Source organism: Cryptotermes secundus, unplaced genomic scaffold, assembly GCF_002891405.2.
Source record: "Cryptotermes secundus unplaced genomic scaffold, Csec_1.0 scaffold180, whole genome shotgun sequence".
Classification (NCBI taxonomy): domain Eukaryota; kingdom Metazoa; phylum Arthropoda; class Insecta; order Blattodea; family Kalotermitidae; genus Cryptotermes; species Cryptotermes secundus.
Window position 1 is genome coordinate 2,802,669 of NW_019718619.1, and position 27,607 is coordinate 2,830,275.

Consider the following 27,607-nt stretch of genomic DNA (forward strand, 5'->3'; position numbering starts at 1 on the left):
AATTCCAATTTTATATAAGAACTACAATTATCTTTCACTTTCATGTAAGTGTACCTTTGAAATATACTTCATGTCGTCATTGTTAAGATGGGGTTTTTGGAAGAATTTGAATTTAAATAATCCGGGATCCTTCAGTCAGTCAGCTTGACTGCGGGTGGAGGTCGATTTTCTGCACTAGCTGGTATATTCTTTTGGGCACACAATCCAGACGGAATATGAGGCCTATCCAACCTTCTGTTTAATGAGTGTCGAGGACTATTTCCCCAAGGGTAAAGGAGGTTAGAGTGTGAGGCTGATTATTCACCGGCACATAGTGCTGAAGTTTGGGTGCACATAGTTTCACCTCATTCTCACAAATGAGTACTCTGGCAGAAAATATACTTTAACTATCACACAAATAATATATTTGAAAACACGTTGGTACCTAAAATAATTAATATACCTAAATAAAATATCACTTTTAAATCCTTAAGTAAAAATTTACTTGGAAACACCTTTAAACTTTTTGTTTATTTATCAGAAATAGTTCTAAAGCATTTAATTACATATATCTCTCTGTTTGTGTCTCTAGGATTTTCTGTTCTTTCATAATTAACACTTCCAAATTTATGATAACATATTTCAATAAGATTTTAGCTTTGTTTAGCTCATTATAGGAACAGTTTCTTAAAGATCCCTCATTACTTATGTCTACATCTACAGCCACTTTTTGATGGAATGTTATACACGACTCTTCCATTGGGCGAAATTACCATGTGCTGATTTCAGTCATTTTAATTAAATTTAAATCCATTTCTTTAGAGAACTAAATATACTTTTCGTGAGATTTCGCTAATAATGACCCCATGGGAATACTGAGATTAATAAACATTGCAGGTGTTCATAACATAACAGATAGGACCTGTAATGTATTTGCACAGGGCTTACGCAATTCTATGAATCATAGTGAAACATATAGATGGCTAATTTATGAGGCATGTGTCTCCAAAAGCGTGACCCAAATTTAAGATATTTGTAGCCTTGACGTAATGAATTTCCTGTGACGTCTTCACTGAATTCACGTTAAAAAAATTCAGTCATGAAAGGGTTAAAAATGTGATTTTGAAAGAACGAATTTGTGTATGCTTATGTCTACGCCACAGCAATCCAGTTAATAATGCAGGACTACTGGCATGCGAATTAATGCTGAATTTCTTCTCCTACAAGATGGTTTCTCTTAGTGAAGGTAGCATTCTGTAATGATGAAATCAGATAGTTTGTATGGAATCTATTAACCGACATATATTGCCAAAGTACTTTCAAACAACAAAACAATAACAATTATCCTTGTGTTGGCCGTCCCATTTGAAAGTACGTTAAGACGCACAACGGAATGCGTACTTTGAAAGTTCTTCTGTCTCCAGGCAAACCGTGTTGAAGGTTTGGATGAAGTAATTTCTTCGGCAATTATGACTAATAAAAGTGAGTGTGTTACAAGTTCCGGATATAAAGACGCCAGAAACTACTTTCAGAAACCGCTTGTGCTTTCTCATATTACTGAATCCTCCATCCAACCTTGTGAAACTCGTTGTCCGTGGCCTACCTAGGAACAGATGAGTTATAGTTAAAAGGGTCAACGTAACAAGCCAAGGTTTAAAATATACGATTACAGAATAAAAAATTAAAAGTGTAAGCTGAAACGTATTACAAAGCAGTCATCAGGCATCACCAGTTGAACAAATGTTTAAAGAGTCCCACAGCATGGAATGGATTTCAGAAATGAACAGCAATACATTACAAGTGCTGACAGCACCATACTGAATGTGAAAGAGGAACATCAATCAATTTATTAATATGGATTATGAGATAACCTATAGTATGAGAAGATTACAGAACGGCTATGCGCTTTCAAAACCTCGTATTTTCTGATTCAATCATATTGGCTGGTTAAAAAATACTGCATCGAAGATTTACGATTGAAACAACTCCGCCCCTGTGATCCCCCCCCCTTTGCAACCCCACCCAGCATCACCAGTCACAGAGTACACTGATGACAGAAAATGCCTTTGTTCTAAAAACTATTTTTACATGCATTTCGATAAGGGATGTGCATTTTTTAATTCATGGCGTGTGTTGAGACTTAGCATTCGGCTGAAAATGGTCTTATTTGACCAATCTCTGATAATAAATGAGAGAATGAAATATTGGTAGAATTATACCTGGCAGGAGAACATCGAAATACTCTAAGAAAACCCCCAGTCCACTGCCACTTCGTGGACCATAAATCCAAAATGATCTGAAAACAAATCCGTCAGTCCGAGACGAGAATCCAGAGACTGACGTAATGTGGGACTAGAGACTGAGTTATCGGTTCCAAAGGTAGACGAGGGTCTATCAGGCTTTGCACTGATATTCATAACAGAGGAGGAAGGAGGTTAAAAGGGGCAAACGAAAGAGGGATGTGCAGGTTACTGCACAGTCTTCATGACGTGGTGTTCGTAGTCTTCCGCTGATTCAGCTGAAACCTATTTTTGAATGAAGAGCATTTTGCAACCGAAAAGGGTAAAAATTATAAAGTTACCCATGTAACAGGTCGTGAGAAAGACCGCTCAAACGGTTAGTCGCTGGCTTCCCACCGCGGTGGCCCGGGTTCGATTCCGGGTTTGATCAAGTGGGATTTGTGGTGGACAAAGTGGCGCTGGGGCGAGTTTTCTCCAAGTATTTCGGTTTCCCCTGCCAATCGTCATTCTACCAAATTCTCCATCATCATAATCACCCGCGGCAGGCTACAATAGGCCATTCAATGGCCGCCGTGCCGACTGGACCCAGTTGGACTCCACCCCCCACTAAACGAATTAAAAAAAACATGCCGTAAGGGGCCATAGGGTTGCGAGAGGTCGAGGTTACCACATTTTCTAGACAACTGGCTCATAGATGGTGGTACCGTTGTCAGTCTTACGAGCCTGCCGTCCTTTACCCCCCAGAAAATTCCTGTTACTCATTTTTGTTAGAGGCTAAGTCGAACCCAGGCCCATAGTGCGGCTAAATGAAGCCATGCGCATACCGAATTTACAAATTTCCTTGAACTCTTGCAAATTTATATTTTGTAAAAGAACATTTACGCGATTATCGCTGAACTATTTCATGACTCCCTGGGGGCCACACCCCACTTGTTGAAAACCAGCCCTTGAACAGCAATGAAGTCAGAAGCAACTTGACTAATGTAATATGAGGTTACTGCTTCTTGTGGCTGACAATTATTTGCTCAGGGATATGGGTCGAATTCTTTCAAATTCGTTCCAATCGCGGGAACGCTAAAGTCGTTAATTGGAGTCCGAATGATCGACAATTCTTGGATTAATTAACAATGCTTTCTCCAATTCCATGTGTCAAACGCCAGTGTGGCAGCGAAAAATGAAATGGATTGTTCCAGTTTTCCTGGCGAGACTTAGGAAAAGCACGGAGGCCGCGCCATAGCTCAAGCGGTTAGTTGCTGGCTACCCCGGGTCTGGTCAAGTGGGATTTGTGGTGGACGAAGTGGCGCTGGGGCAGGTTCTTTCCGAGTACTTCGGTTTCCCCTGCCAATCTTCATTCCACCAATTTCTCCACAATCACCCTCACCTGCCATCTGGGGCTGGTACAATAGGCCAGAAGTGGTCGCAGTGCTAGGGACGTAGTCCAACCTCATTAGCAATAAAGAAAAATAGGAAAGCCACGAAAATTTTAATAGGAATAAACGTCTACTGTCCTAGACCTGTTTCACACGAAACTACTTGGGCTTTCTGGTCTGCATGTATCTAGTGTATGAGAGATTAGAAAGGGCTGCATTCCGACAGCTCTCAACAATTAAGGATACGTGAGGTTTTAGGTTGTCGTGGCAGCGACTACAAAGTTTACTGTCTTCTGGAATGTGAGGACGTGTATTTCGTCTCGTAGCATCCTAGAAGACGGCAACCTGCATGTCTCAACTGCTAAAGGAGAGCAAGCTAAAGGTAAGCAGGAGTAAACATACGCACAGTAGCGTACAGTAGCAGAAAATCTCTTCATAAAGAAGTTATAATAAAGCTAAAGAAACGGGCAACTGTGCTTAAATATGCACCACGCCAAGAAAACGCATGGGAGAAGTTAAAATATTGCTTCACCCATTTTTAACTTCGGTACTAGCTAAAAGAAGGTAAAGGTATCCATGTAACAGGCCCGTAGGTATGTGAGAAGTCGAGGCTGTCGCATCTTTAGACAATCGGTTCACAGATGGCGATGAGGTTGTCAGTCTTGCCGTTTACCCCAGGAAGATTCATGGAACTCATTTCTGTTAGAGGCTGAGTCAACCCCAGCGCCATAGTGTGGCTGGAAGGATTAGATGAGACAAAGGTAAAGCTGTTCCTGTGCTTAACTAATTAAGCACTACATCATGAAGGCGTATGAGGGAGTGGAAGTATAGATCCATATTTTCTTGACCTCGGCGCTAGATTGAGGCGTGTGGTCAGCTTCACTCTCCTGCCACTTCACCCAGGGTAAACACCCACGGTACCCCTTGGATATGAATTTGGGTGGTCCACAGAGTCGGTCTGGACGACGTGGAGAAGAGAAAATTATTGACTCTACCGGGACTCGAGCTCGACCCCTCCGTCGTCCAGCTCGTAGCCAGTCGCTATACCGACTACGCTACGTCAATTGAAAAAAGTGCCATGACCTCATCGGGAATCGAACCCGCGATCTGCGCGCTTGTAGCTTAATGCCTCAACCAACTACGCTACCGTGTGCCACGCACTAGATAGAGGTGGGTGGTTAATTTCACTTCCCGGCCGCTTCACCCACGAGAAAAGAATTCCTGAATTGGAGGCAGATTGAGAGCAGATTCAACGGTGAAGAAAAAAATAATCTGTCCCATCAGAAGCTGATTAATCAGTCCTGCTGGCAGTGAAAAGTGGTTATGCTGACTGACCTATCCCGGCTAACAGAAACCATCAAGGAAAGGGTTAACACTGCTGGTACTAGACCAGCATCTGCAACGCCAATTTATCGTATGTTACGGTTTAATTGAATAATTCCCTACTGGCCGCAAAAAAAGAATGCAGAGGCAGCTGAAGCATCGGAGATATGCCTAGGAAGCTACTGTAAGCCGCAGAGCACTAGTGGCTGCGTTACGCTGCAAACCATGTGCGCCTGCTCTTCATATAGCCCTCCAAGAACTGTGTTATACACAAAGGAGGTTCAGTATGAGTTCCTGCATCACAATACAAACCCATTACTTAAATGTGGCATGTGTAGTAAAGTGTCATTATAGGAGATAGCTCAGACAGTACAGCGACGGACTGCGGTCTGAATGGCCAGGGTTCGAGATTTTTCTCTACTCCACAGCCTCCAGACCGGCTCTGGGAGCCACCCTGTCTCCTACTTAATTGGTACCCGGAGGGTAAAGCGGCCGGGGCGTTAAGCTGACCACTCACTTCACTCAAGTGCCGAAGTCATCAACAGCAGAGCTGTACTTCCACTCCTCCTTAGGTCTTAATGACTCAGTGCTTAATTAATCAAGGATAGGAACATTTTACTTTATGTACAGCTTTATCCGCCGCTCACAGTGGTCGCGCTGTCTAAGACACGAACCGTGTTTGGCCTGCTAGAATACTAGGATCGTGGGTTCGAATCCAACTCGAAGCATGGATGTCTCTGTGCTTTTATTCTGTGTGTAAGTAGCGGCCTTGCGACGGGCTAATCCCCCGTCCAAGGAGTCCTACCGACTGTGTATATATAAAGAAACTGAAAAAGCGGCCGAGCTCCACAAGATAGATAACAAGATAGGTAGATCTAATGTACTGTGAATTTAATAGTGACTTAGAGAACCGAAAATGTGACTCAGTTAAGGAGGCAAATCAATGAAATTCTAATATCTGGATAATGCCCGAGCAACAGCTCGTGATGTTGAATCAGCTTTCCTGAAATACTATCATTCAGTTGCCGGATTAGCTTGATGAACAGTATTCTTCTCCTCAGGAAATGGAGTTAGCATTCTTCTCCTCAGGAAATGGAGTTAGCAATTTCCTCTAAACTGATTGCAAATATCTGCCGAACTACACGGTGTCATGTTCCAGGAGACAGTAATCTTCACAGCTGCGCCGTGAGATGCATGAATTTCATTTCATACACTCCCGACAAATTCACTGAGAGAATGACCAGGAAACAAAAATATATCCAGGAAATTCTTTCCTAATGATAAGCTGACGCGATGGGCGGTTAACTCACTGTAAAATATGGAGTGGAAAGATAGAATGCTTTGTATTTCTCGTCATTCTAGAGGTCCCGGGTTCATGGGTCAGTTATCGTGCCTGAAGATTTTTTAATTTTTCCTCAGTTCCACCACTTAAATACCGAGACAGTACCTTGAATAAGGCAATACTGCTTCATTCTACATCCTTTCTTCTTTTTCTTCATATTATTCATATTATTCATCTTATTTATCGTGTTTTCATTATTCACCGTCTTCCTAGTCGTCATCATCATCATCATCATCATCATCATCACCTTCTCATTATTCACTATTTTATTATTATTATTTTTTTCTTAATCATTATCTCGATGTTCGTCGTCATCTTTTCCTTATTCACCGTCATTACCGTCTTCTTCTTCTTCCTCCTCCGCATCTCCCTCCTACTTTGACGGATAAGGCTCTCTATTCTGTTCTCATTTGTAAATGAATACAGTATTATTATTGTTACAGAGAGTCGGTAGGACTCCATGGATGGGAGATCAGCCCAACGAAAGGCCGCTGTCTACATAGAATAACAGAAACAGAGACGAAATGCAGGCATCCATGCCTCGAGTGGAATTCGAACCAAGGATTTCAATGTTTGAGTGGGAGAAGACATTTCGTGCTTTAGACTGCGAGGCCGCTGTGATCAGCCCACCATTCCCAGTTTACAAACCATGCCACCTCTCGGCGCTTACACAACGTAAGGACACCAAAGAAAGTCAGATAAACCACGACTCAATGAATGAAACACCGAACAATTGTAGGTATATGGTAGGTCAGAGCATTCTCTGATGTACGTTGGATTTGGGCCAGCCAATACAATCGTGCTGTGGTTACCCATACAGTGCTCCAGTTGTTGTTACCGATACGCAGGGAGAAATAAACCTCCCCTTTCGGTTCTAAAAAACAGCGCACAATAAAACTAGATATTTCATTGCTCCTGTCTGCCTGTATGTTACTGTTGCCCGTAATATTACTTGCTGAATCAGTTCTTATTAATCGTGTTGAGCACGAGCGCTGCTTACCACAAATGTTGACATCGGGGTTCGAATTCCGTATACTGCGTTAGTGGAAACAGAAAGCGCAGTTACATGATAAATGCGGTTCCGGTGTTCGAATCTATGTAACTAAAAAAGTGGATAAAGGGGTCTATCAAATTCCTGGAAATAACTACAAGTTAAAAATATTTCACATAAATTTTGACCGACCGTAAACTGGCCAAAATTTCTTCCGAATAGTATAAGAAACGTAAGGAATTATGGGGTTTATATTGTGACAGTGCCGGTCACGGTAGCCGAGCGGTCTAAGGCATGTAATATATTCGCTCGCTTGGAAACTGGGATCGTGGGTTCGAATCCCACTCGGGGCATGGATGTTTAGTTTGTGTGTGTTCGCGTTTTCCTGTGTTTGTGTACAGGTAGAGGCCTTGTGACGAGCTGATCACCCGCCCAAGGAGTCCTACCGAATGTGTAAGATCTAGAAAAACCGAAGTGAACTTAGAAGTTCATGGAGGTTGACCTAGGCCCACTGGGGCTGTAGTGTCAGGAAAAAAAAATATTGTGACAGTATGTCAGGCCTGGATATGGCTGTTGTATATAAACTGCGGATATAGGATATATGCCTTCTTACATTATTACACAGAATATGACGAAACGTCAAGAGTAAATTTCTCATATACAGAGTGTCCCAGGAGGAATGTGCCAAACTTCGGGAGGGTGTTCCTTATGTTAAAGTATGCCGATATAACCCAAACACCTATGTCCAAAGTTGAACGGTTACGGAGATAATGGCCCGAGAAAAGTGTGGTCTTCTTGCAGGTCCACGCACTATACGTACCTGTCAGCTGAGACCCTTATCTGTTTGTCCTTGAGTGCCGCGAGTCACACTAGCGTAAGCTCATGCGCTGCCTACATATTACGTTGCGGCGGGGTCGTGAATGGGTGGTAAATTAGTTGTGTGATGAGTTGCTGAAATGCCTTTTGTGTTTTCACACGTCGAGTATTGTGATATGCATTTTGTGTATGGATTTTGCGGTGGCAATGCACGTGCTGCTGTTGAAGAGTACCAAAGGCGTTTTCCCGATCGAAGGATTCCATCTCGAAGTGTATTTACGCGAATTCACCAGACATTGCGTGAGACTGGTTCTCTTCCGAGTGTTTCTGTGCAGTCGGAAAGGGAGGATGTACAAATGAGAAACACACGAGAGAACATTCTTCGCATGATTGATAGAAGTCCGCGTCTCTCCACTCGTAGAATGGCCTCTCGCATCGGCGTATCACGTATGCAGGTGTGGCGAACTTTACATGACGAAGACCTGTATCCTTACCATGATCAAAGGGTACAACATCTGGAACCAGGCGACCATGCTCAGCGTATGGATTTCTGCCACTGGATAAAAGCTCATCCCGAACTGTTAAGCGTCATTTTATTCAGTGATGAGGCGTCGTTTACCCGGGACGGTGTAAATAATTTACGAAATATTCATACGTGGTCCCATAATAATCCACATGAGATAATGGAAACGAAATTCCAAAAGAGATTTTCTGTGAATGTATGGTGTGGTGTGCTTGGGAACAGGTTGATCGGACCTTTTGTGTTTCACAACAATTTAACTGGAAACACGTATGGAGCCTTCCTAAGGAATGAGTTACCATGTTTGTTGGAAGACATCCCGTTAACGATAAGGAGGAAAATGTACTTCCAACATGATGGGGCTCCTCCACATTATACTCAGCACGTGAGACACTACTTAGATGAATCCTTCCCTAACCGCTGGATAGGTCGTGGTGGTCCCATTGCATGGCCACCGAGGTCGCCAGATCTTACGCCTCTAGATTATTACCTCTGGGGCCACATGAAGACCTTAGTCTACGAAACTAAGGTCGATTCCCGAGAAGCACTGCGGAATCGTATTTTTGCAGCGGCAGAGCACATACGTCACCATTCAGGCAACATTGCTTCTGCTACCCAATCCCTCATGATGCGTGCCGAAAACTGCATTGCAGCTGGCGGAGGACACTTTGAACAATTACTATAAAGCAGGTACTGTATTTTAATACTTATGTAGTTGGCTTATAGCAGAATATGCAGTCAGTCATGTTACACCAGCGCTTGCCATTCATGTGTCATGTGTAGTGATGAGGCGTCTTTTACCCTGGACGGTGTAAATAATTTACGAAATGTGCATACGTGGTCCCATAATAATCCACATGAGATAATGGAAACGAAATTCCAAAAGAGATTATCCGTGAATGTAGGTATAATAAGAGTTATGTGGTCGGCTCATAGCGCAGCCATATTACGTCATCGCACGCCAGTCATGTGTTATGTATACTGCTTGGAAACCTAAGGACAATTATGACATGGCGAGCGAGTATTTTGTACTTCAATTTTATGGCTTTCCGTCACTCACAAGTTAGTTTGATGTTACGTACATTATTAACATTACAGAATCCACATATTCCTGCCAGTTTTAATATCTATTTTGTAATCAACAAGTGTGTAACCCCGGTCAAAGTTTGACACTTCTCTGGCCATTATCTCCGTAACCGTTCAACTTTGGACATAGGTGTTTTGGGTTATATCGGCATACTTTAACATAAGGAACACCCTCCCGAAGTTTGGCACATTCCTCCTGGGACACCCTGTATTTCACTTGAAGAAAGGAAACAGGTCGACTTCAAGGACTGAGAAGTTACTTCTCCCCAAACCATTTACATCGAAACTGTATAATACGACATAACGGAGATCTGTGATTTGCTCTTCAGTTATCAATTATACAGTCCTACAACTTCCATTATATTCAACCAGATGTAAGTAACTCATTCCACGAACAGGAGTCCGTCAAGCCAGCAGTCGTACAGTCACTCAATGAATTTTCCACCTTTTGTGTGACCCGAATGTCCACTCTTTCCTATTAACGGGAACGTTCAGATTTAAACCTATGAATCATTTCGAAGAACAATATGGCGGCATTACGAGTTCAGCAGTGAATATGGAGAACCACATTTCGAACAATTTTTGTAAACTCTATAAGCATTAAAGGAATTTATAACGTAGTTGTGTGCACATATTACTAACCGCTCTTTATTCTTACACACTTGATGATAGTGTTCAGACAAAATTGGAAAAAAAAAGGCATGATTTGGTCTGGTCTAGAAATGTACATCATTAATCTGCGCTTTTTGGCTTCGGAGTGTTATGTGAGTCAGAATGTTGCGATATCCAACATAACGCTCCAGTGGGTGAAGTCATGCTAGATATACCAACTCAATGATTCGAAGCAAGGTTAAATATTCACTCTAAAAACAATGTGACAATTATGATATTTTACTGACACCAAAATATTTAATAATTAGGAACATAAATACAATCTGAAATTATCCAAAGCCTGAAGCCCTACCTAATATTTCATAATGATTTTCTTTGTGTCTTGTTAGCCCTCTGTTCACCCCATACTGGAACGCCACGCCTAGTTGGCTCTTCCCGGCTGATTCTCTAATATATGCGATTTATTTTAGTATTGCAACAAACCCGTTTTACATAAAAGATCGGCCTTTACTTAACCAGCTGACAGGTCTCAGGTTTGGCGGAAGAACTCTCGATCCGTGGAGCTCATTAAGGAGATCTCATATCTTCCAAATACTTTTATAAAGTATTGTTTGGAAAACACGAAGGTGAATATGAGCTGGGGGCAGTCCGTGGTCAGAGAGTTTTGATGTATTACGAGTGATCTTAGAAAATAAATAATGGCCACCTACAGGAATCCCTTCTAATGAACCGGAAACGGAAACTTCATGCGCACTTGGAACAGTTCGAGTCTTGCCAACATACAGGAGGTGGAGGAAGGCAGGTCACTTACCGAACTGACTTCTCATCCAGGGATAGAGCGGGCTGGGCAGGGTGGACGCGGTGTTGCTGGGTGGTTGCTGTGGAGGCTGCTGAGGGCCCGTTTGCTGCGGGGGCTGTTGCGACTGCTGGTGGGGTGCCACCACTTGCTGGTGATGGGGCGGACCCTGCTCGCATTGCTGCTGACTCACGTTGTTGTACAAGAGGTGATTCTGCGCCGCCTGGTGATTGTGGTGAGGATGCTGGTGTTGGTGATTCGCTTGCATATGGTGTGGAGGTCCCTGCTGGTGATTCGCATGTTGCTGTTGTGAGTGGTGATGGTTTTGATGACTGTGATTGTTGAGCGTTGCCTGCGGTGGGCCTTCTAAAGGTGGACTTCCGGAACCAAGGGCACCAGGACCCCCAACTGTGGCTGCTTGAAGCTTACAGCTTGTAAAGACCACTGGTGTTTGATGTCCATTTGGGGGCCCACCTCCTCCCATATGTCCCATCCCTCCGTTACTTGGTGAATTTGCCCTATAGCCGCCCCCACCGCTGGCACCGTTACCATCCGCCATGAGACCCCCGTTGCCTTGCTGCTGGGTCCCATAATATGCCGCGTTCCTAATATCCATACGATCGTAAGGTGGGAATCTGGGGTAAGGCATACCCTGAGGCGGCTGGCCGGCGGCAGGAGGGCCCCCATAATGGTGGGGAGGGATACCTTGTCTGAGACCGACAACAGTGTGGTCACCACCCGCACAGGAACTGGGATCTGAGGTGACGGCACCACCTGGCCCGCCACCCTGCGCCACCACCGCCGCCCCATAATGTTGGTGCTGATGGGGATGCTCCGCAGAAACCACGCCACCATTACGCAGGTCCGGGATGTATGAGTTAGCAAAGTAGGAACTCATGACGTCTTCCACCACCACACCCCACCGCCACCTTTATTCACTGCTTGCCTCACCTTTATAACTTAAGGGAGGACGTGTCGAAAAGCGAACACAAAGACACACACAACCCCTTCCCCGAAAATAAGGAAACGTGGAACCACTGAAACGCATAAAATACCCCCTTCACTCTCCGCACAAAATCACTCTATTTACCACTTTTCATTCCTATTCACACACCTGTTTTCACCCTTGATAACAGCACTTCTGGACCCCCCTTCACACTCCTTAATATTTCTTCTTCAAAAGTAACACTACTCTGGTAGAACACTTAGTGTTTTAGTCGTTGTAACCAAAATAGTAAAAATATATCAGACGAAGTAAGTTAAAACAACTGACACTTACAGCCACCCTCGAAAGGGCCTTGTATCTTAGTAGTAAGATTTAAAATAAATAATGTCGCAACAATGTAAGAGAGACCCTTACAGGTCACATGGGCGATAGAAGTATTTTCTTTCAAAATTGTATTTCTTTTTTCTCTTGCAGTTGGGTCTACTAAAACTGTCCCGTCTTAAGCTAATCTGAGGCTCTCCACTGTAACAGCAAAGATGCAAAAAAGGGGGAACAAATGTTGAAGAGTACCGCCTGCCACCCCTTACGATCACTGCTAGACGTAATTTCCGGTCGTTGTCGAGGTTGTTGTCCTGGTGACGACCACACAGTAGTTGGAGGAGGAATTCGATCTGTTGACCACGTCCCAACACTTTCCCTCTGGAAGTTGCTGATGCAGATACTGCTGGGCGAATCCACCACCAATAGAAATGCTCCTTGCATCCGCCCCTGAGAACACAATACAATGTAACAATTACATTATATGCTTCTATACAGTTCAACAATAATTGGGTAACAGCATAAAAATACGTGAAATATCATTGGTGTACTTTCGGGGGTTATAACAAATCGAGTTATGTTAAAAGAATTGTTAAAAGTCATACTTTTCTCTCACAGGTTTCGGTAAATAAACGTGTCAATATGCGCTTCAATAGAGAAAATCTCTTTTCCAAACATAAAACGGACATGAAAGGTGTGTGTGACACATTATGTATGGCTAGGCATTAGGTCCCACAACCACGGCTATTACAGCACCTCTATAGCTCTGTCACATCAGAACAAAAATGTACCATGTCCGGTAGAAACTAAGAATTCATGGGTTTAAGTTCCAGTTCCCTCGTCCATTGAACAGACAGGGAGATATGACACCAGAGAAAAACATTATTCTTACCCGGAGTACTGCTGTTATTTCAATTTAATAAATGGGTCACCAGCTCTAAGTCTTCATAAGAAGCATTCCTTCTTTGTACACTGAATATCCCTGGTTCAAATCTCAGCCAGTACACCGAGTATCCTGATTACGTGTTTTACGCCTGTTCTCATTCCCTTCAGGCTAATGGCAAGATTGTATCTTAACTCCGGTCACGACCGTTTCCACCCAAATCCTTTAAGTTCCACTTATTTAATAACCATGATTCTGGATAGATCAGTTGGTATAGCGACGAGCTAGGGACAGGACGCCCAGTTCAATTCCCGGCACTGCTAGATGTTTCTCTTCTCCACAGCGTCACACCCAGCCTGTTATCCAGTGAGTACCGGGGGCTCATTCCCCAGGGGTAAAGCGTCAGGATCATGAAGCTGACCACTCACTTCCACTTAGTACCGACGTCAAGTATGGGAGAGCTATTAAGCACAATAGACCACTGTAGGTCGTGGTGCAACGGCCAAGAAGACCTACCCCTCATACATTCATTCATTGATGGGAGAGCTATACCTCCACTCCACCATATGTCTTCATGGAATAATGCTTAATTAATTAAGCACAGGGCAAATTTACCTTTACCTTGTTTACTAATCATCCAAACATTCCACATCAAATAATGTTAAATACTGCAAGTGTCGCTACGAAAATAAATCAAAAGATTATTGAAATAGGTTAATGACAGGGACAAATTTTTCTATAGACTTTGGACACTGAAAGGTATTTAAAAATAGGCCTATATATTTCCATAATAATTAGTAAGGGAGACTGAGGAGGCCGCGCCACAGCTCAAGCGGTTAGTCGCTGGCTTCCCACCGCGGCGGCCCGGGTTAGATCCCTGGTCTGGTCAAGTGGGATTTGTGGTGGGCAAAGTGACGCTGGGGCAGGTTTTCTCCAAGTACTTCGGTTTCCCCTGTCAATCTTCATTCCACCAATTCTCCACAATCACCCTCACCTATTATCTGGGGCTGGTACAATAGGCCAGAAGTGGCTGCAGTACAAGGGATTTAGTCTCACCCCACTAGCAATAAAAAAATCAAGGGAGACTGAACTATTTTACCACGCAATATGGTAACACTATCGTGCCTTCGGATACAGCTGTAATACAATATAAGTACATCTAAATCCACGTCTAGGCAGTCAATGGTTTACGGAATCCGAGGCAAGAAAATCATAACTTGAATACATGCAAGACCACATAATATGTCATGCTGTCATTCAGTGACACGCGTTCGGCGCGGCACGGTAAATATTCTAAGGGCGCTTCAGAATAATGATGTAACCCAATCAATTACATAGTGAGTAGCGACGTCACAAGCTCAGACACTTAGTGCCATGTTGCACGGACGCAAGCTTGCAGTCCCGCCATAGTATGAATCTGTCAATATGATTATTACAATTCACTCGAAAATGTTCAGTATCCCTCCCTTCTGGAAAAAAAAACTCGTGTCTAGAAATCTCAAAACACAAAAACTTCTAGGCAACCCTCCTCCCTAACGTGAGGCACAAAGGACTCCCACCACCCCTTTTCTATGGTGTCGACAACTACCTTCTCCCCCTTGATAGCTCTTCAAAAGATCGCCTCTTACTTTGAGTTGTATAACAAATTTGTAAAATATTGTAATATTTTTGCAGTGTGCTTCACGTCACTACGGAAGCTGTTTCCATTTCCAGAAAAGAAAAGTCTTAAAAGTGACTCCAGTCACATACCGTGGAGATAATAACTTACAGTTGGTGCGTAATAACCCCAAATTATGTCTTAATTTACTGCACCACATAATCAATTATATATCTCCTATACGTCGCAACAAAATTTGCAGTTGGCAAAACCGCTTTGTATTCAAGGTGCCCGGGGTTCCAATCTCGGCCCCGAGAGAAGTTATCTTGAGTGGTCTGCTGAGCCTCTTCAGACACAGTAGCTGAAATTAGGCCATGAATCTTTTTTACCAGACCATTTAATATATTCATAATTCATTAACGACCCTATCATTCGACTTATACACAATTAGCAAGCGAAAGTGTCGTTAAGTAAATAAAATATTCTTGACGCGTAGGCTACTCAAAGGCAACACGCAAATAATTAAAGTACAATAAATCAAGACTTTTAACGGCGTAGTCGTGGCCTTTAGTTTTACACGAAGCCATAGACGACCTCGTGCAGAAATTTCTTCCCGAATATCACGTATCTTGTTACTGGTTGTTGTTTTAATACACCTGAATCGTGTACATTAGCTTTATGCACGTGGGAGCATACACGTCCTTCATGTCAATTATCCTGTCATCATAATTTACGCAGTGTATACGGAACCTCGTAGTCGCTAAACAATCCATGAGCAAATACAACTTGTAGAATATTTGCGAAGTGCAGAAAAACACTTTTACGAGTACACGAGATCTAGTCGGGTTTGAACTTGTTAACATGTGTCTACTGCATCAGTTCTTTTCAGACATGGCTACAAGTTTTGTAGGAAAACATAAGAGCAAGGCTAGCCAACAGTAAATATAGGCACCTTCATCATATTTGCTTATGAAAATAATCTTAAGTGAAAAGAATGACGTAAAAGAAAAGTGGGAGTGTTAATACTATGGGAAAAGGAATAAAATAACTACAATTGTTTAGTGCTATGAGGCAGCACTGACGTAGGCGTTCGGGACGTCCAGAGGTCAATTCTCGATCTTCACACTGGACATCCTAACTGAGGATTCTAACAGGTTTTCCTAATTCCTTCAGAAACCTGATGGCACAGTAACTTAATATATACCGTGATCGTTTCCTCCTAAGCCTTTCCAAGTTTATTATCCGCCATTAAACTTAAATTATACGTCGCGAAATCGGTGCAAAAGAACAAGTGTCGTTAAATATATCACCAAAAATTAACTGGCAAGTAGATACAATAGTTCGGGCCTGCACTGCACCGTGAGTGTATGTGTATAAATACTGAACTGGCAGATATTATCAAGAGAGGATAGTCCGAGACATATCACTAAATGATCATGCAATATATAGCTAGCATTGTGATTCAAGGTTTAACACTGCAAATATAAACACCTGCCGCTGAACATGACCCCAAGCTACTTCCATCCAAGTGCCACCTTCACCATCTCCCTTCCCACACCACCTAAATATTAAAAAGACCTAAAAGTGTTTGATGATGGCAATATAGCTAGTCAGAGACAAGATTCCAGTTTCCGAATGTTGTTTTTAAATAATAATAAAAAACTAATGGATAATGTACAAAATGTATATAATTTCATCTCGATGTTATTTTCCTATCTCCTTCTTAGTATTCTAAGTGGATGTTTTACAAGAAGTTAAATGCGATACAAAGAATGATGACAGTCACTCTATCTCAAAGCTAATGAAAACAAACACTTCTAAATTTACATTCTGGAATGAAACATCATTCACTGAACCAGAATAAGTCACTGGAACTTGTATCCTACCTTTTGTGACATGAACACAATAACAAAGTCAGAAACGCATCGAAATAGCCAATCTGTGCTATCATGAGTTCACTTAACGAACTAAAAAGCCTTCACTGTTTGACATGTTCCACGACCAAGGAGACTGACAGAACTGACAGACAACAAGATGTGAACTCCTACACACGTGGTTCAGTCACACCATGTCATTCTAATAGTTGATGATGCTGTGTTTAGGCTTGTCACATGGTAACAGACGTCGGGAGGGGGCTGGGGGGAGGCGGAATGCTTAAGGAACGTGGATATCATCCGAGAATCTGCACACAGCATGAGGGGGGAGGGGTGACACGAGATAAAGTCGAATGTCAAAAGGAGAAGGAGGGCCCCTGTGGAAGTATAGGCGTACGAAAGGCATAGCAAGAAATTACAACTAGAACTTTAACACTGCCACTTAGAAGTCAATATTTTCTACAAAAGTCGATTATTCCTATGATTTCTTTTCAGATTTTAAGCTTCTTACTACGACAGTCACAGAACTGAAGCAGTTCAACCGTGTTACAGCTTCAAATGCAGATTCGGAGATCAAAGCTGGAAAGTGTTCTCGGGGTTATCCCGATTTTTCGATATTTATCGATGTCTCCAGTTGCTTTTATGTCACTAATATTATCGTGTAAGGATATCAATGCCGATCAGAGTGGCTGCGTTTCCTAAGGTATGAACTACCTTCGCTCGCTCAAACACTGGGATCGTGGGTTCTTATCCCACTCGAGGCATGGATATCTTTTTGCTTTTAATCTTTGTTTGCGCGGTACTTTGTGCAGGTAGGAGCCTTACCACAGGCTGATCCCCCGTCTAAGGAGCCCTGCTGACTATATAAAAGATAAATAAGATGTAAAGGTGGCCAAGGTGCAACAAAGGACACAACAGCCACACACACACACAAAAAGGGATATGAATACGAAATGGAATTGTTGAATTATCAAATATTATTGTCTGATGGTGGGGGGTACGCGGTAGCGTAGTTGGTTGAACTTCCGGCTAGAAGCCGGAAGGTCGCGGGTTCAAGTCCCGATGAGGGCATTGGATTTTTTTCAGTTGACCTAACCCTTCCAGCCGCACTAGGCCTTGGGGTTTACTCAGCCTCTAACAGAAATTAGTACCAGTAATGAATTAAATAATTTTCCTGGGGAGTGAAGCGCGGCCGGCGCGTAAGGCTGACAACCTTACCGCCATCTCTGAGCCGATTGTCTAGATAATGCGGGAGCCTCAACGTCTCACAACCCTATGGGCCTTCATGGCCTGGTACAGCGAGAGCTTAATTTTTTTTATTATTATTATTTTCTGATGGTTTCAGAAACTTAATTTTAAAATTGCTGAGAATGAATTTTAAAGTAAAAGTAGAGATTTTTTCGAGAAGTACATCTTAATGCTGGTACATTTTTACACGACTCTTGTCTGTGTGTATACAGTGGATGCTCAGACGCAAGAATGCGGTAAAGCCAATTCTATCTCAGTTGGGCGCAAGAGACCGGCCTACCCAGCTTTCTACCAAACGTATATCGCGGGATAAACCGGCAGAGACGTGACGCTGAACGCTCACCTGCAGCTGGTGCCAAGGTCAAAATTGGTGGAGTTATACCTCTACTCCATTCCACATAACGACTTCATGGTATTGTGTTTAATTAATTAAGCATAGGAACGACTTTGCTTTTATCGTTGGGCGTTAAGGTTTGCAGATCATCACTGTATGGAACTATTATGGCGGTGGAATTTGAGGTTCTCACGGCAGTGACTGTGAGCATCTTCTGGGATGAGATGTGGCTTAATTTGGTATCATGTTTACAAGGCTTGCTGCTTGTTTGACTTACTGTGCGATACTGAAGATGGGATTAATACGTTTCTTCAAAACCTGGTTAAACTTCTTCCAGTCTACACATGTCATGTAAGATTTGAGGTTTTCACGGCGGTAACTATGAAAAATGTCGTCTTCTGAGATTTGGCGCCGTGTAGATCTTGTATGAACCGACGCTTCGGGAGAACTTATCGCCTCCATCTTCAGGGTAGAAAAATCCGCGAGTGAGGAACCAACGTGAGCAGGTTTCTGCACACAACTCGTGACTACACTTTAAAAATCAATAACACACACAGAGTAGTGTCCTCATTCACGTCTTCACTAGCTGTTGCTCGGTAGCGGTTTCCCAACGGTGGAAGTTCCCCTTCTTCTGGGTTCCCGAACTACTCCCGGTCTCAGCTACAGCAACTCTCGACTGACTAACTCACTGTCTAGACTTGTCCTGCTTTTAACAACTTGGCACGGACGCCGCAGAAAACGCCGTTCCTCTGCTGCTGTTTCCAATTGTTGCCGTGCAAATATGCTTCACTGCGACGCCGTTACTCAGTAACAGTTGTTGCATAGCTGCTTCTTCCACGGTCTTTGCCTAGCAACAGGCCTAAATGCCACAATATCGTTGGCGAGGAGGAACTGCCGGAACCAGGATCTAACAGCAACTGCGCAGCTCACCCGGTCAACCAGCAGAGGTCACTGCCCACCATCTTAGCACAGCAGTTAATATAATTGTATTTCAAAAGGAAAGGCTGGCCGATTCACAATGTATAACTATTCTGGAAACTCAATCCACAGACTGGACTTTGCTAGTACACGGAGATATCTTTGAGTGTCCACCGAGGCTGAGAAACAGGCGCTCCTTCAGCGAAGTTGGACCGATTCACAATGCATATATCGCGTCACGGTGGCGCTGTTCTGAATACTCACAGCGTATAACGATTCGCATATAGTGGACAGCGAAATTTCTTGCTAGCGAGCAATGAGGTAGCAGAGTCGGACGAGCTTCCCGTCAAGTCGGGCCGATCCACGACTCCCTATATAATTAGAGAAGTCCTTGCGTTAAAATTATTTTCTTATTCAGTCGTGCAAATTCGTTAGCACGTGATGCGATCTACTTGCAATACTTGGCAATTACATTATCGATCTCGCATTCGAAAGGGCCTTCTTCGAATTCCGGGCCAGTCCCTAATTGTAGACCATGGACGTTTCCTCCAAAATCGCTTTCGGTTCATCGTGAATGAACATCCTACCAGTGGTATTTTGGCGACAGTCCAGAGAAGAGGAGCTCTGGTAGCTCAATCGGTATATTTACTTGGCTACGGGTTGAACCACCGCGGAGTCTGGGTTCGATTGTAGGAGGAAGTGGAGTCTATTTCTTCGCCACGGCGTCCGGACCAATTTGGAGATCACCCAGCTTCTACCTAATCATTATCGATGGATCTATTCTCGGTCTGGTGTCCAGATCGTGACGCCAACCCCTAACTACAATCTGACGTAGAATGTTAAAGAAGATTGGAGTTGTACGTCCACAAGACGTTCAAGTCTCACCGTGGGTTGCAGTGCAAATGTATACTCCACCCACAGATCCCGAGAGTGTGTTCAGTAGATACAGCTTTCATGAATTGCCTCGTCAATCATTTAGAAGATAATGACATTAGATTACAAAGAAATTTTGTTAGCTCAATTATTGAATCTGATCGAAACTAAAATTAAGAGATCAATTAGTCAGGTTTATATTATTTAAACTGCAAAATTCTCACTATACAGTATATTACGCTGATGTTCCCCTGTACCGCTTCGCCACAATAGTCCAGAACTCTTCTTACCAGTTTTTGTGACAGCTGTCCCGAGGTCTGCACAGGATACAACGTGGATATAGCTTCTCTTATGAAGCTCGTCTTCCGATAAAAATTAGCATGAAGGGACTGAGGAAGTTGCGAAAACACTGTAAGACACTCGGTCCCTGAAACACGCCCGACTTACTGGGTGCAAAACACATGCGCCACTCGACTCGGTTTCAATTTGCTGTTGCAAGACTGCAGTAACAGGTGGCTATGTCAACGTAAATACGGAGCAGAGAGACGTGGGCGGGAACTACTTATTGTCTATTGTACGCAGTATTAGTTCGGATAAGCTGTAGGTCGGGAGGAATATCTTTTGGCCAATCAAGGTCACTCAATCACCTCCAACTTCTGATCTGCTGAGCTATCACTAACTACTTTAGCCATTTCCAGTCCAACAAAGTTAAGCGTATAAAGCTACAATCCTGCAAGAATACATACTTTTTAGTATCGTTTTAAATTGTAATAAAAAAAAGACGATTTTGATCAGTCGCCCCCACCCCAAAAAAGGTCCTATTATGGAATTCCTGGTAACTGCAAAACAGTTACTGAACGAGGAATATTTCAAGTTATATCCTCTTTATGTCACCGCTATAAGGATATCCGCATACAGACTCAAAAATTTTATAGCTATATAAAAATAAATTTAATTCCACAATATATTTTGATCTAATGACTATTATAACGTAGAGGTCACAGACAAATATTAGACCAAAGTACTAAGATTACGAGTATAAGCATAATACAGATTTGGTAAAAGTTATTCATTTTGTTTATGTTCCAAGCCGAATACACCTTACAATTTTACAAAGGTAAGGTAAAAAATATGAAGATAATCCTGTACTTAAATATATAATGGGGAGCTAATCAATGAAGACACACGTGGGAGTAAAAATATAGCTCCACCATTTTGATCTCCGCAACAGATGGAAATGAGCGGTAAGCTTCAAGCCCTCGGCGCTTCAACTCAGGGGATAGAGCCCCGGTACCTACTGGATAGGAGGTTGGGTAAGCCTCAGTGCCGGTCTGGACGATATGGAGAACAGAAATATGTTATTCCTCATGGGAATCGAACCCTTGTCGGAATTTTATAATGAACGTAGAATTAATAGTTCAAGACGAATTCCTCGTTAATGTGTCTATATACACTTCGATAAATCTTAACGATATTCTTCTTAATAATGATTATATAGAAAATGACACAATGTATTATTTCCTACAGTGAAAAGATGTTAACGTCTCTTTTTGTTTTTAGCTACCTCCAGAAAAAATCTACGTTTAATTTGTTTAGGTCTTGTCAAAAGAAAGAGATGTTATCACGAAACTTCTTATGCAGCCTATCTTTAAATCAGAGTGCATATTCACTTTCTGCTGAAGCTTGATAAAATGGATTCCCGTTATTTTTGTTCTTGCGATTGTTAGGTTGATATGGTTTCTGTGTTGTGGGATACGACGTGCATTTTCACTCGTCGTCGAAGGATAAATATAAATCTATATAGCTCATTGGATGTCCGAAATAGTTTGATTCTGATTGGAGTCACGAATGTAGAAGTGTGGCACTGAATGGGGAACATAAAAAAAAATCAAGGAAACATAATAATGTAACGGATTTGATCAACGCGTTGCCAGGCAACAGCTCTGTAAACGCGGTCCAACATGCAACAATAGAAGAGGCTGTGTTCTTTATGTAAACCGCGCCACGTCCAGTTCTGGTAACGGACCACTGAACTCGCAGCCTGACACGTGACACGTGTTCTCCGTGTGGTCTGCACCATACAACAATAGAGAGGCTGTGTTTTCTGTGCGTGGTCCGTGCCGAGAGGATATAAGAGAATACAGGAATGGCAATTCCCTTCACTTGAGTTCCCAAGTTCTAAGGGAACAGCACTGTGGCCAGAAGAAGAATTAGATGACTTTTCTTTATTGCTAGTGGGGTGGGACTAAGTCCCTTGTACTGCGGCCACTTCTGGCCTATTGTACCAGCCCCAGATGATAGGTGGGGGTGATTGTGAAGCAATTGGTGGAATGAAGATTGGCAGGGGAAACCGAAGTACTCGGAGAAAATCTGCCCCAGGGCCAATTTGTCCACCACAAATCCCACTTGACCAGACGCGGGATAGAACCCGGGTCGCCGCGGTGGGAAGCCAGCGACTAACCGCTTGAGCTATGGCGCGGCCAGAACTAGATGACTTAGTGTGTGACGTTACATGTGTTGTAGTACATCGATATTGGGAGTATGTGATTTAGTGAGACTTTTGCAGTTCCTGTGTTATAAATCCGTTGCCAGGAAACAGAGAGTGAAGACTAATGGAAATAGAGAAGATTATCGTGGAGTGACTGCAAATTGTGTAAATCAGCAAAAGTGTAATAATTATTTGTAGTTAAGACTTGTAGGTGGTTAATAAATCCAATTACCAAGCCGGACAAGTTTTCACTCACTAATACACGGGACAATAAACTAGAACTCTGAGTTACACATTACACCGATAGTTTTGGACCTATATGTTTTCTATATGTACAGTATGTACTAACGAAGGCAAGCCATAAAGTTACAGATTTGAACTCCGATCATATTTGGTTCTAAAGGGCAAACAGATGAAATTTTTTCTTTCCTGACTATAATTTTTTACATATTTATTTGAAATTTTTACTTTTGTTTATCAGTAGTATCATATATTCCATTCTTCGAACTGGTGCTTTACAACCGTAAACAATTGCTGAATTTTAGTATTTAATTCTAATTACTGTTAGTATAAAAAATTTGTGGTACAAATCAGAACTGGTAGACATTCTGTACCTTCATAGTTACAGTGTAGAAGTACGATCAGTGGAGGACAGACCGATGTTTCAGGAGTGAAGCAGAAATAACGGCATGTGGAGGGAGGGTGAGGTGAGGGGGGCTGATATGTTGAGAATCCGACTAACACAGTTCACTATAACCATATAAAATCTGATAGTAAGGAGAAAATTTGTTAAAAATTAAAAGCTGTCAATTTTTATTTAAGGTATTTTCTGTCTTTACACGCTAATTTGCGTAATTTGATTAATATCTTATATCTTGTATTTCCTCGCTAGCGTCTCTCTCAAGATTATTTTTTCGTGTCACTTTCAACACTGCATGTGTTGCCAAGACACAATCACATATGTAGTTCGTTAGGGAAGTTTGTTGCAGTTACTTAAATTCTCTGAAACTCGTCTGCTCTGAGGCTACAACTTAAATGGACCAGAATGACAAGCGAAGAGAAGGACAGACGGTCGAGGCGGTGCTACAAACAGAAAATGAGGCCAGGACTCAGGGGGAGGAAAATGGGCATACACAGAAGCACTAAGGAGATGATTATATAGAGGATGAGGGGCCAGAATTTTCGGGAAAACAGAAAATCAAGCCCTACTTTTTAGAAAACTTTTACCACATACGTACATATATAGTTCGCACAGTACATACGAGTATGTATCACATGGGGGCTGTAGGCCTAGGTGTACCTCACATACACGTCACGGTCCAGTGAACGGCGCGCCTACTTCACATTCGAGCGATCCTGGTGAATATCTACGTCCGTACACAGGTTGTCCTGATATATTGCTTGGATTGCCTCTGTCCCTCCTCAAGACTACGTCAATAAGTCATTATTCGCTAATGATCTTTCCAGTCAACCCTACGTAGTTTGAAACACTTGTAGCCCCTTTAAATTAACCATATTTTTCTTTTTTTCCTTGGCACTACAGCCCCAGTGGGCCTAGGCCTACCTCCATGAACTTCTCCGTTCACTTCGGTTTTTCGAGATTTTACACATTCGGTAGGACTCCTTCGGTGGGTGATCAGCTCGTCTCAAGGCCTCTACCTGTACAAAAACACAGAAAAACGCATACCCACAAATTAACATCCATGCCCTGAGTGGGATTCGAACCCACGATCCCAGTTTCCAAGCGAGCGAAGACAGTACATGCCTTAGACCGCTTGGCTACTGTGACCGGCAAAATAAATTGTTTTAGGGTAATACACTCAAGGAAGACGATGTTATAGGCGAGATATGCAGCACGCATGGGGAGAGGAAAAATTAAAATAAAATTTTATTCGGAATACCTAAATGGAACAGAATATTCAGAAGACAGTATGCATAGATGGGAGTCTAATATTTAAAATGACATTAAAGAAGTGGGTTATGAGAGTATGGACTGGGTTGAACTGGCTCATCGTTGTTGGGTTCGGCCCAGTGGCTATATTTAATGAGGACATATCTGAACTTTCGGGTTTCATGAAAAGTGTTAATTTATTGACCAGTCAAATAACTGCTATTTGTCCAAGGAGGCAATCATGCAATGGGCCAATAGGATTTTTGACCAAAAAGCGGACCCGCATGCTGTGTGTTCTGAAACTGTAAGTCAGACACAAGGTCTCTCCTCTGCAGGAATCTTCTACACTACGAATAGACAACTGGTTCTACGTGAGCCATGTGTGGCTCGCAAGTTGGTAACGTGCTGCCGGCTACACCATTTTCTTTTTCCAAATATGTGCTAATGATTTTCCCCTCTTAAAATACAAGCCGAATTTCGTTGAAAAAATTACAAATATTCCGTGTAATTTTGTAGTTGATTTCAAATTTACCTAATAAGCAATTTAGAAGAAAAGTATGGAATTTGTCTCCATAAACTTATGATAGTGGTTTTCAATCGATGTGCCTCGGCACACTACTTTACCGCGAGACTTTGAAGGCAAGAATGCCAAGCAAAGGATCTTCAAGATGTAGGCTTCCAGAATTACACGGCTTTACTCTTATTACCAGTCTCCCTTCCCTCATACTACGAAACTAGATTCTCCACATTAGAGATCTCTTTCAAGATAGAGGAATTTTCTTCCTTAAGATTGTCTCAAGACATGACGTATTCTCAAATACATTTCAGATAGACAAAGATCAACCAGATCTCTGCATTCCTTCATCCAAGAGGGGGTCATGTACAATACTAGATCCTGTCAACATAACAAACACACTACTTTTACACAAGACCTACATTGCAGGCTCACGCAGCAATTAATTCCATGGAAGAGAAACAGTTTTGTGAAGCCGACGGTCGCTCAGCTAGCCAAGAAGTCCCTAGCCATCTAAGAACTCGAATGTTCATAACCATGGCCATAAATAGTCGCTAACTGCCCTAATCTAAGTAAGATTCATGCCGTGCGCATTATCGCCATGTTTCCTTCAATATTCATTTTAATGTGATTGTCATATCCGTACCTTAGAAATTATTTCTTCCCGTTAGATTATTAAACCAAATTTTGATATATTTCTAATGTGCCCCACGCATGCTACAGGACCTCCTCCTATCTCCCTTGATTCTACTATCCATATATCTTGCAGTCCGTCTATTTGCCAGATATCTTACTTTACGTGTTCTTTGTCTGTAGAGTGGTCAACGTAGAACTAAAATCTTAAGTGCAATCAAATAGAAAGTTTACAGTGTCCTTTATGTATAACAATTTTTACTTCAACAAAGAAACTGAAATTTTAAATTATCCTCAACTAAGCTGGACAAGAGAATTTGTAACAATACAAAAGCAGTTCACACAAGACGTGAACATCTCTTGAATTCTAAAGGCGCCTTATTCCGTAACAAAGACAGGTTACGTAAAAGGACAATATTCTTGAGAGTCAGAATGAGAAGAAACGTTTACGATCCTTGTCACTGCAACAAACCTAATTGTCCTCTACACAAGACTATGGCTCTTTCTGCAATAGCAAATATGTTCCAACGATTTCAAGAATTCCAAAACATGTCGGTATCTCTTCCTAACGCTTCCTAGGGAAGGTCCACACCAACTTTCAGGCTGCAATGAGAATGAAATATGTGCAAGCAGGCACGCGTCGGATAGATCACGTGAGGTTAAGCTATTGGGAAGCTGTGTGAGCTAACAGACTAATCTCTTGGAGCTGATCCCTTGTTCAGAAGCTAACACTTACTACGGCACTCAAGGAATTCCCCGAATTTTACTGAACCCGAAGTTTCATTACCGCGTTCAAAAGAGTCCGCCATTGGTTTCCATCCTAAACCTGATGAATCCAGTCCAAGCCTTCCCATTCTATTTGTGAAAAACTAATTTCAATATTATCAGAAAACACAGAAAACACAGTTTCCTCTGTTGTATATTGATTCATTGCTGCAGAGATGTGTTTACCGCACTATTGGGTAGCAAGAATCGAGGCGATGACCACAGAAAACAGTGCTCTTCTATTGTTGTGCGCGTTCGCTTACGCGGGGATGTGTTTAGCGAGCCGTTGCCTATCAGTGAACTATTCCGAATTTTAGGCGTCATGTCACAATATGTATGGGTTTCTTCAATCACATCTAAAGGGTCTAATGTGTTTATTTCATCACCTGTTTCACACGATAATTACTCCTCTAATGTACCTTCTGTTTTACCGAGAAAGTTGGCTCAAATGATAACGCTTTTGTCTCGTTTTAGTTTGTTGCTTGGTTAAAATGTCGGTTGAGGCATTGACTGTACTGAATTATCCGTGGTTTCCTTCACTCTCTCCAGCCAAATGACGGGATAATGCCATAAATTAGGTCACGACCGGTTCCTTCCTAATAACTTCCAGTTCATTTTTCATTATCATGGAGTCCTTCCATGCTAAAGCCTGAGATAATGAAAAAAGTCATTATATGAAATACAAACAAAGCATTAGAAGCCCTGATTTGACAGCTGATGCAACTAATGAGCCTGGTCATGCTGCATACAGACCTGTGCCTCCCGCCCGGCGAACGTCAAAATAGAATGAGAATCACGTTAAGGTTTGTGACTGACGGTCCAGATTCGAGCCCGGAGAGGGGTTACCCTGAGGTTCATATTTTCCTCAGCCCTTCAGGAACGAACCGGGATAGTAGCTTAAGTTACGACAAGATGGCGTTCTTCACACATCTTCCCCAATTCAATTCTCTCTACTCGTCATCTCATTCGACACTTCAGATACAGTCTGAGAATGGCTGGCTGGCCGATTACAGTGGACGAGCGGGTTAAGGCAAGAAATCTCTTCGCCTGCTCAAACACTGGGATCGTTGGTTCGAATCCCACTGATGTCATGGATGTCTGTGTGTGCATTTATTCTGTGTTTATGTTGTTCTGTGGGTAGGTAGCGGCCTTGCGACGGGCTGATCCCCCTTCCTAGGAGTCCTACTGACTGCATAGATCAAGAAAATGAAAAAGCTGCCAAGGTCCACAAGGACTCTAGCATCATAGAC

At 42.5% G+C, this 27,607-nt stretch overlaps 1 protein-coding gene across 13 annotated transcripts in view; it reads right to left on the bottom strand.

Annotated features, from left to right (window-relative positions):
- The window catches only part of LOC111861791 (homeotic protein antennapedia), a 1,040,626-nt gene that overhangs the window by 429,779 nt on the left and 583,240 nt on the right, over positions 1–27,607 (bottom strand). For 11 of the 13 annotated variants that reach the window (XR_002842328.2, XR_002842333.2, XR_002842326.2 and 8 more), the window contains one exon: positions 11,091–12,789. Coding sequence is in view for 6 of the 13 variants with exons in the window: in XM_033750526.1 (XP_033606417.1) it covers positions 11,091–11,973 (883 nt within the window). In the remaining 7 variants the exon portion in view is untranslated. Of the gene's footprint in view, positions 1–11,090; positions 12,790–16,705; positions 16,811–20,356; positions 20,457–27,607 lie in introns of those variants that run through there. The other 2 variants (XM_023846671.2, XM_023846681.2) reach the window with 2 other exon arrangements.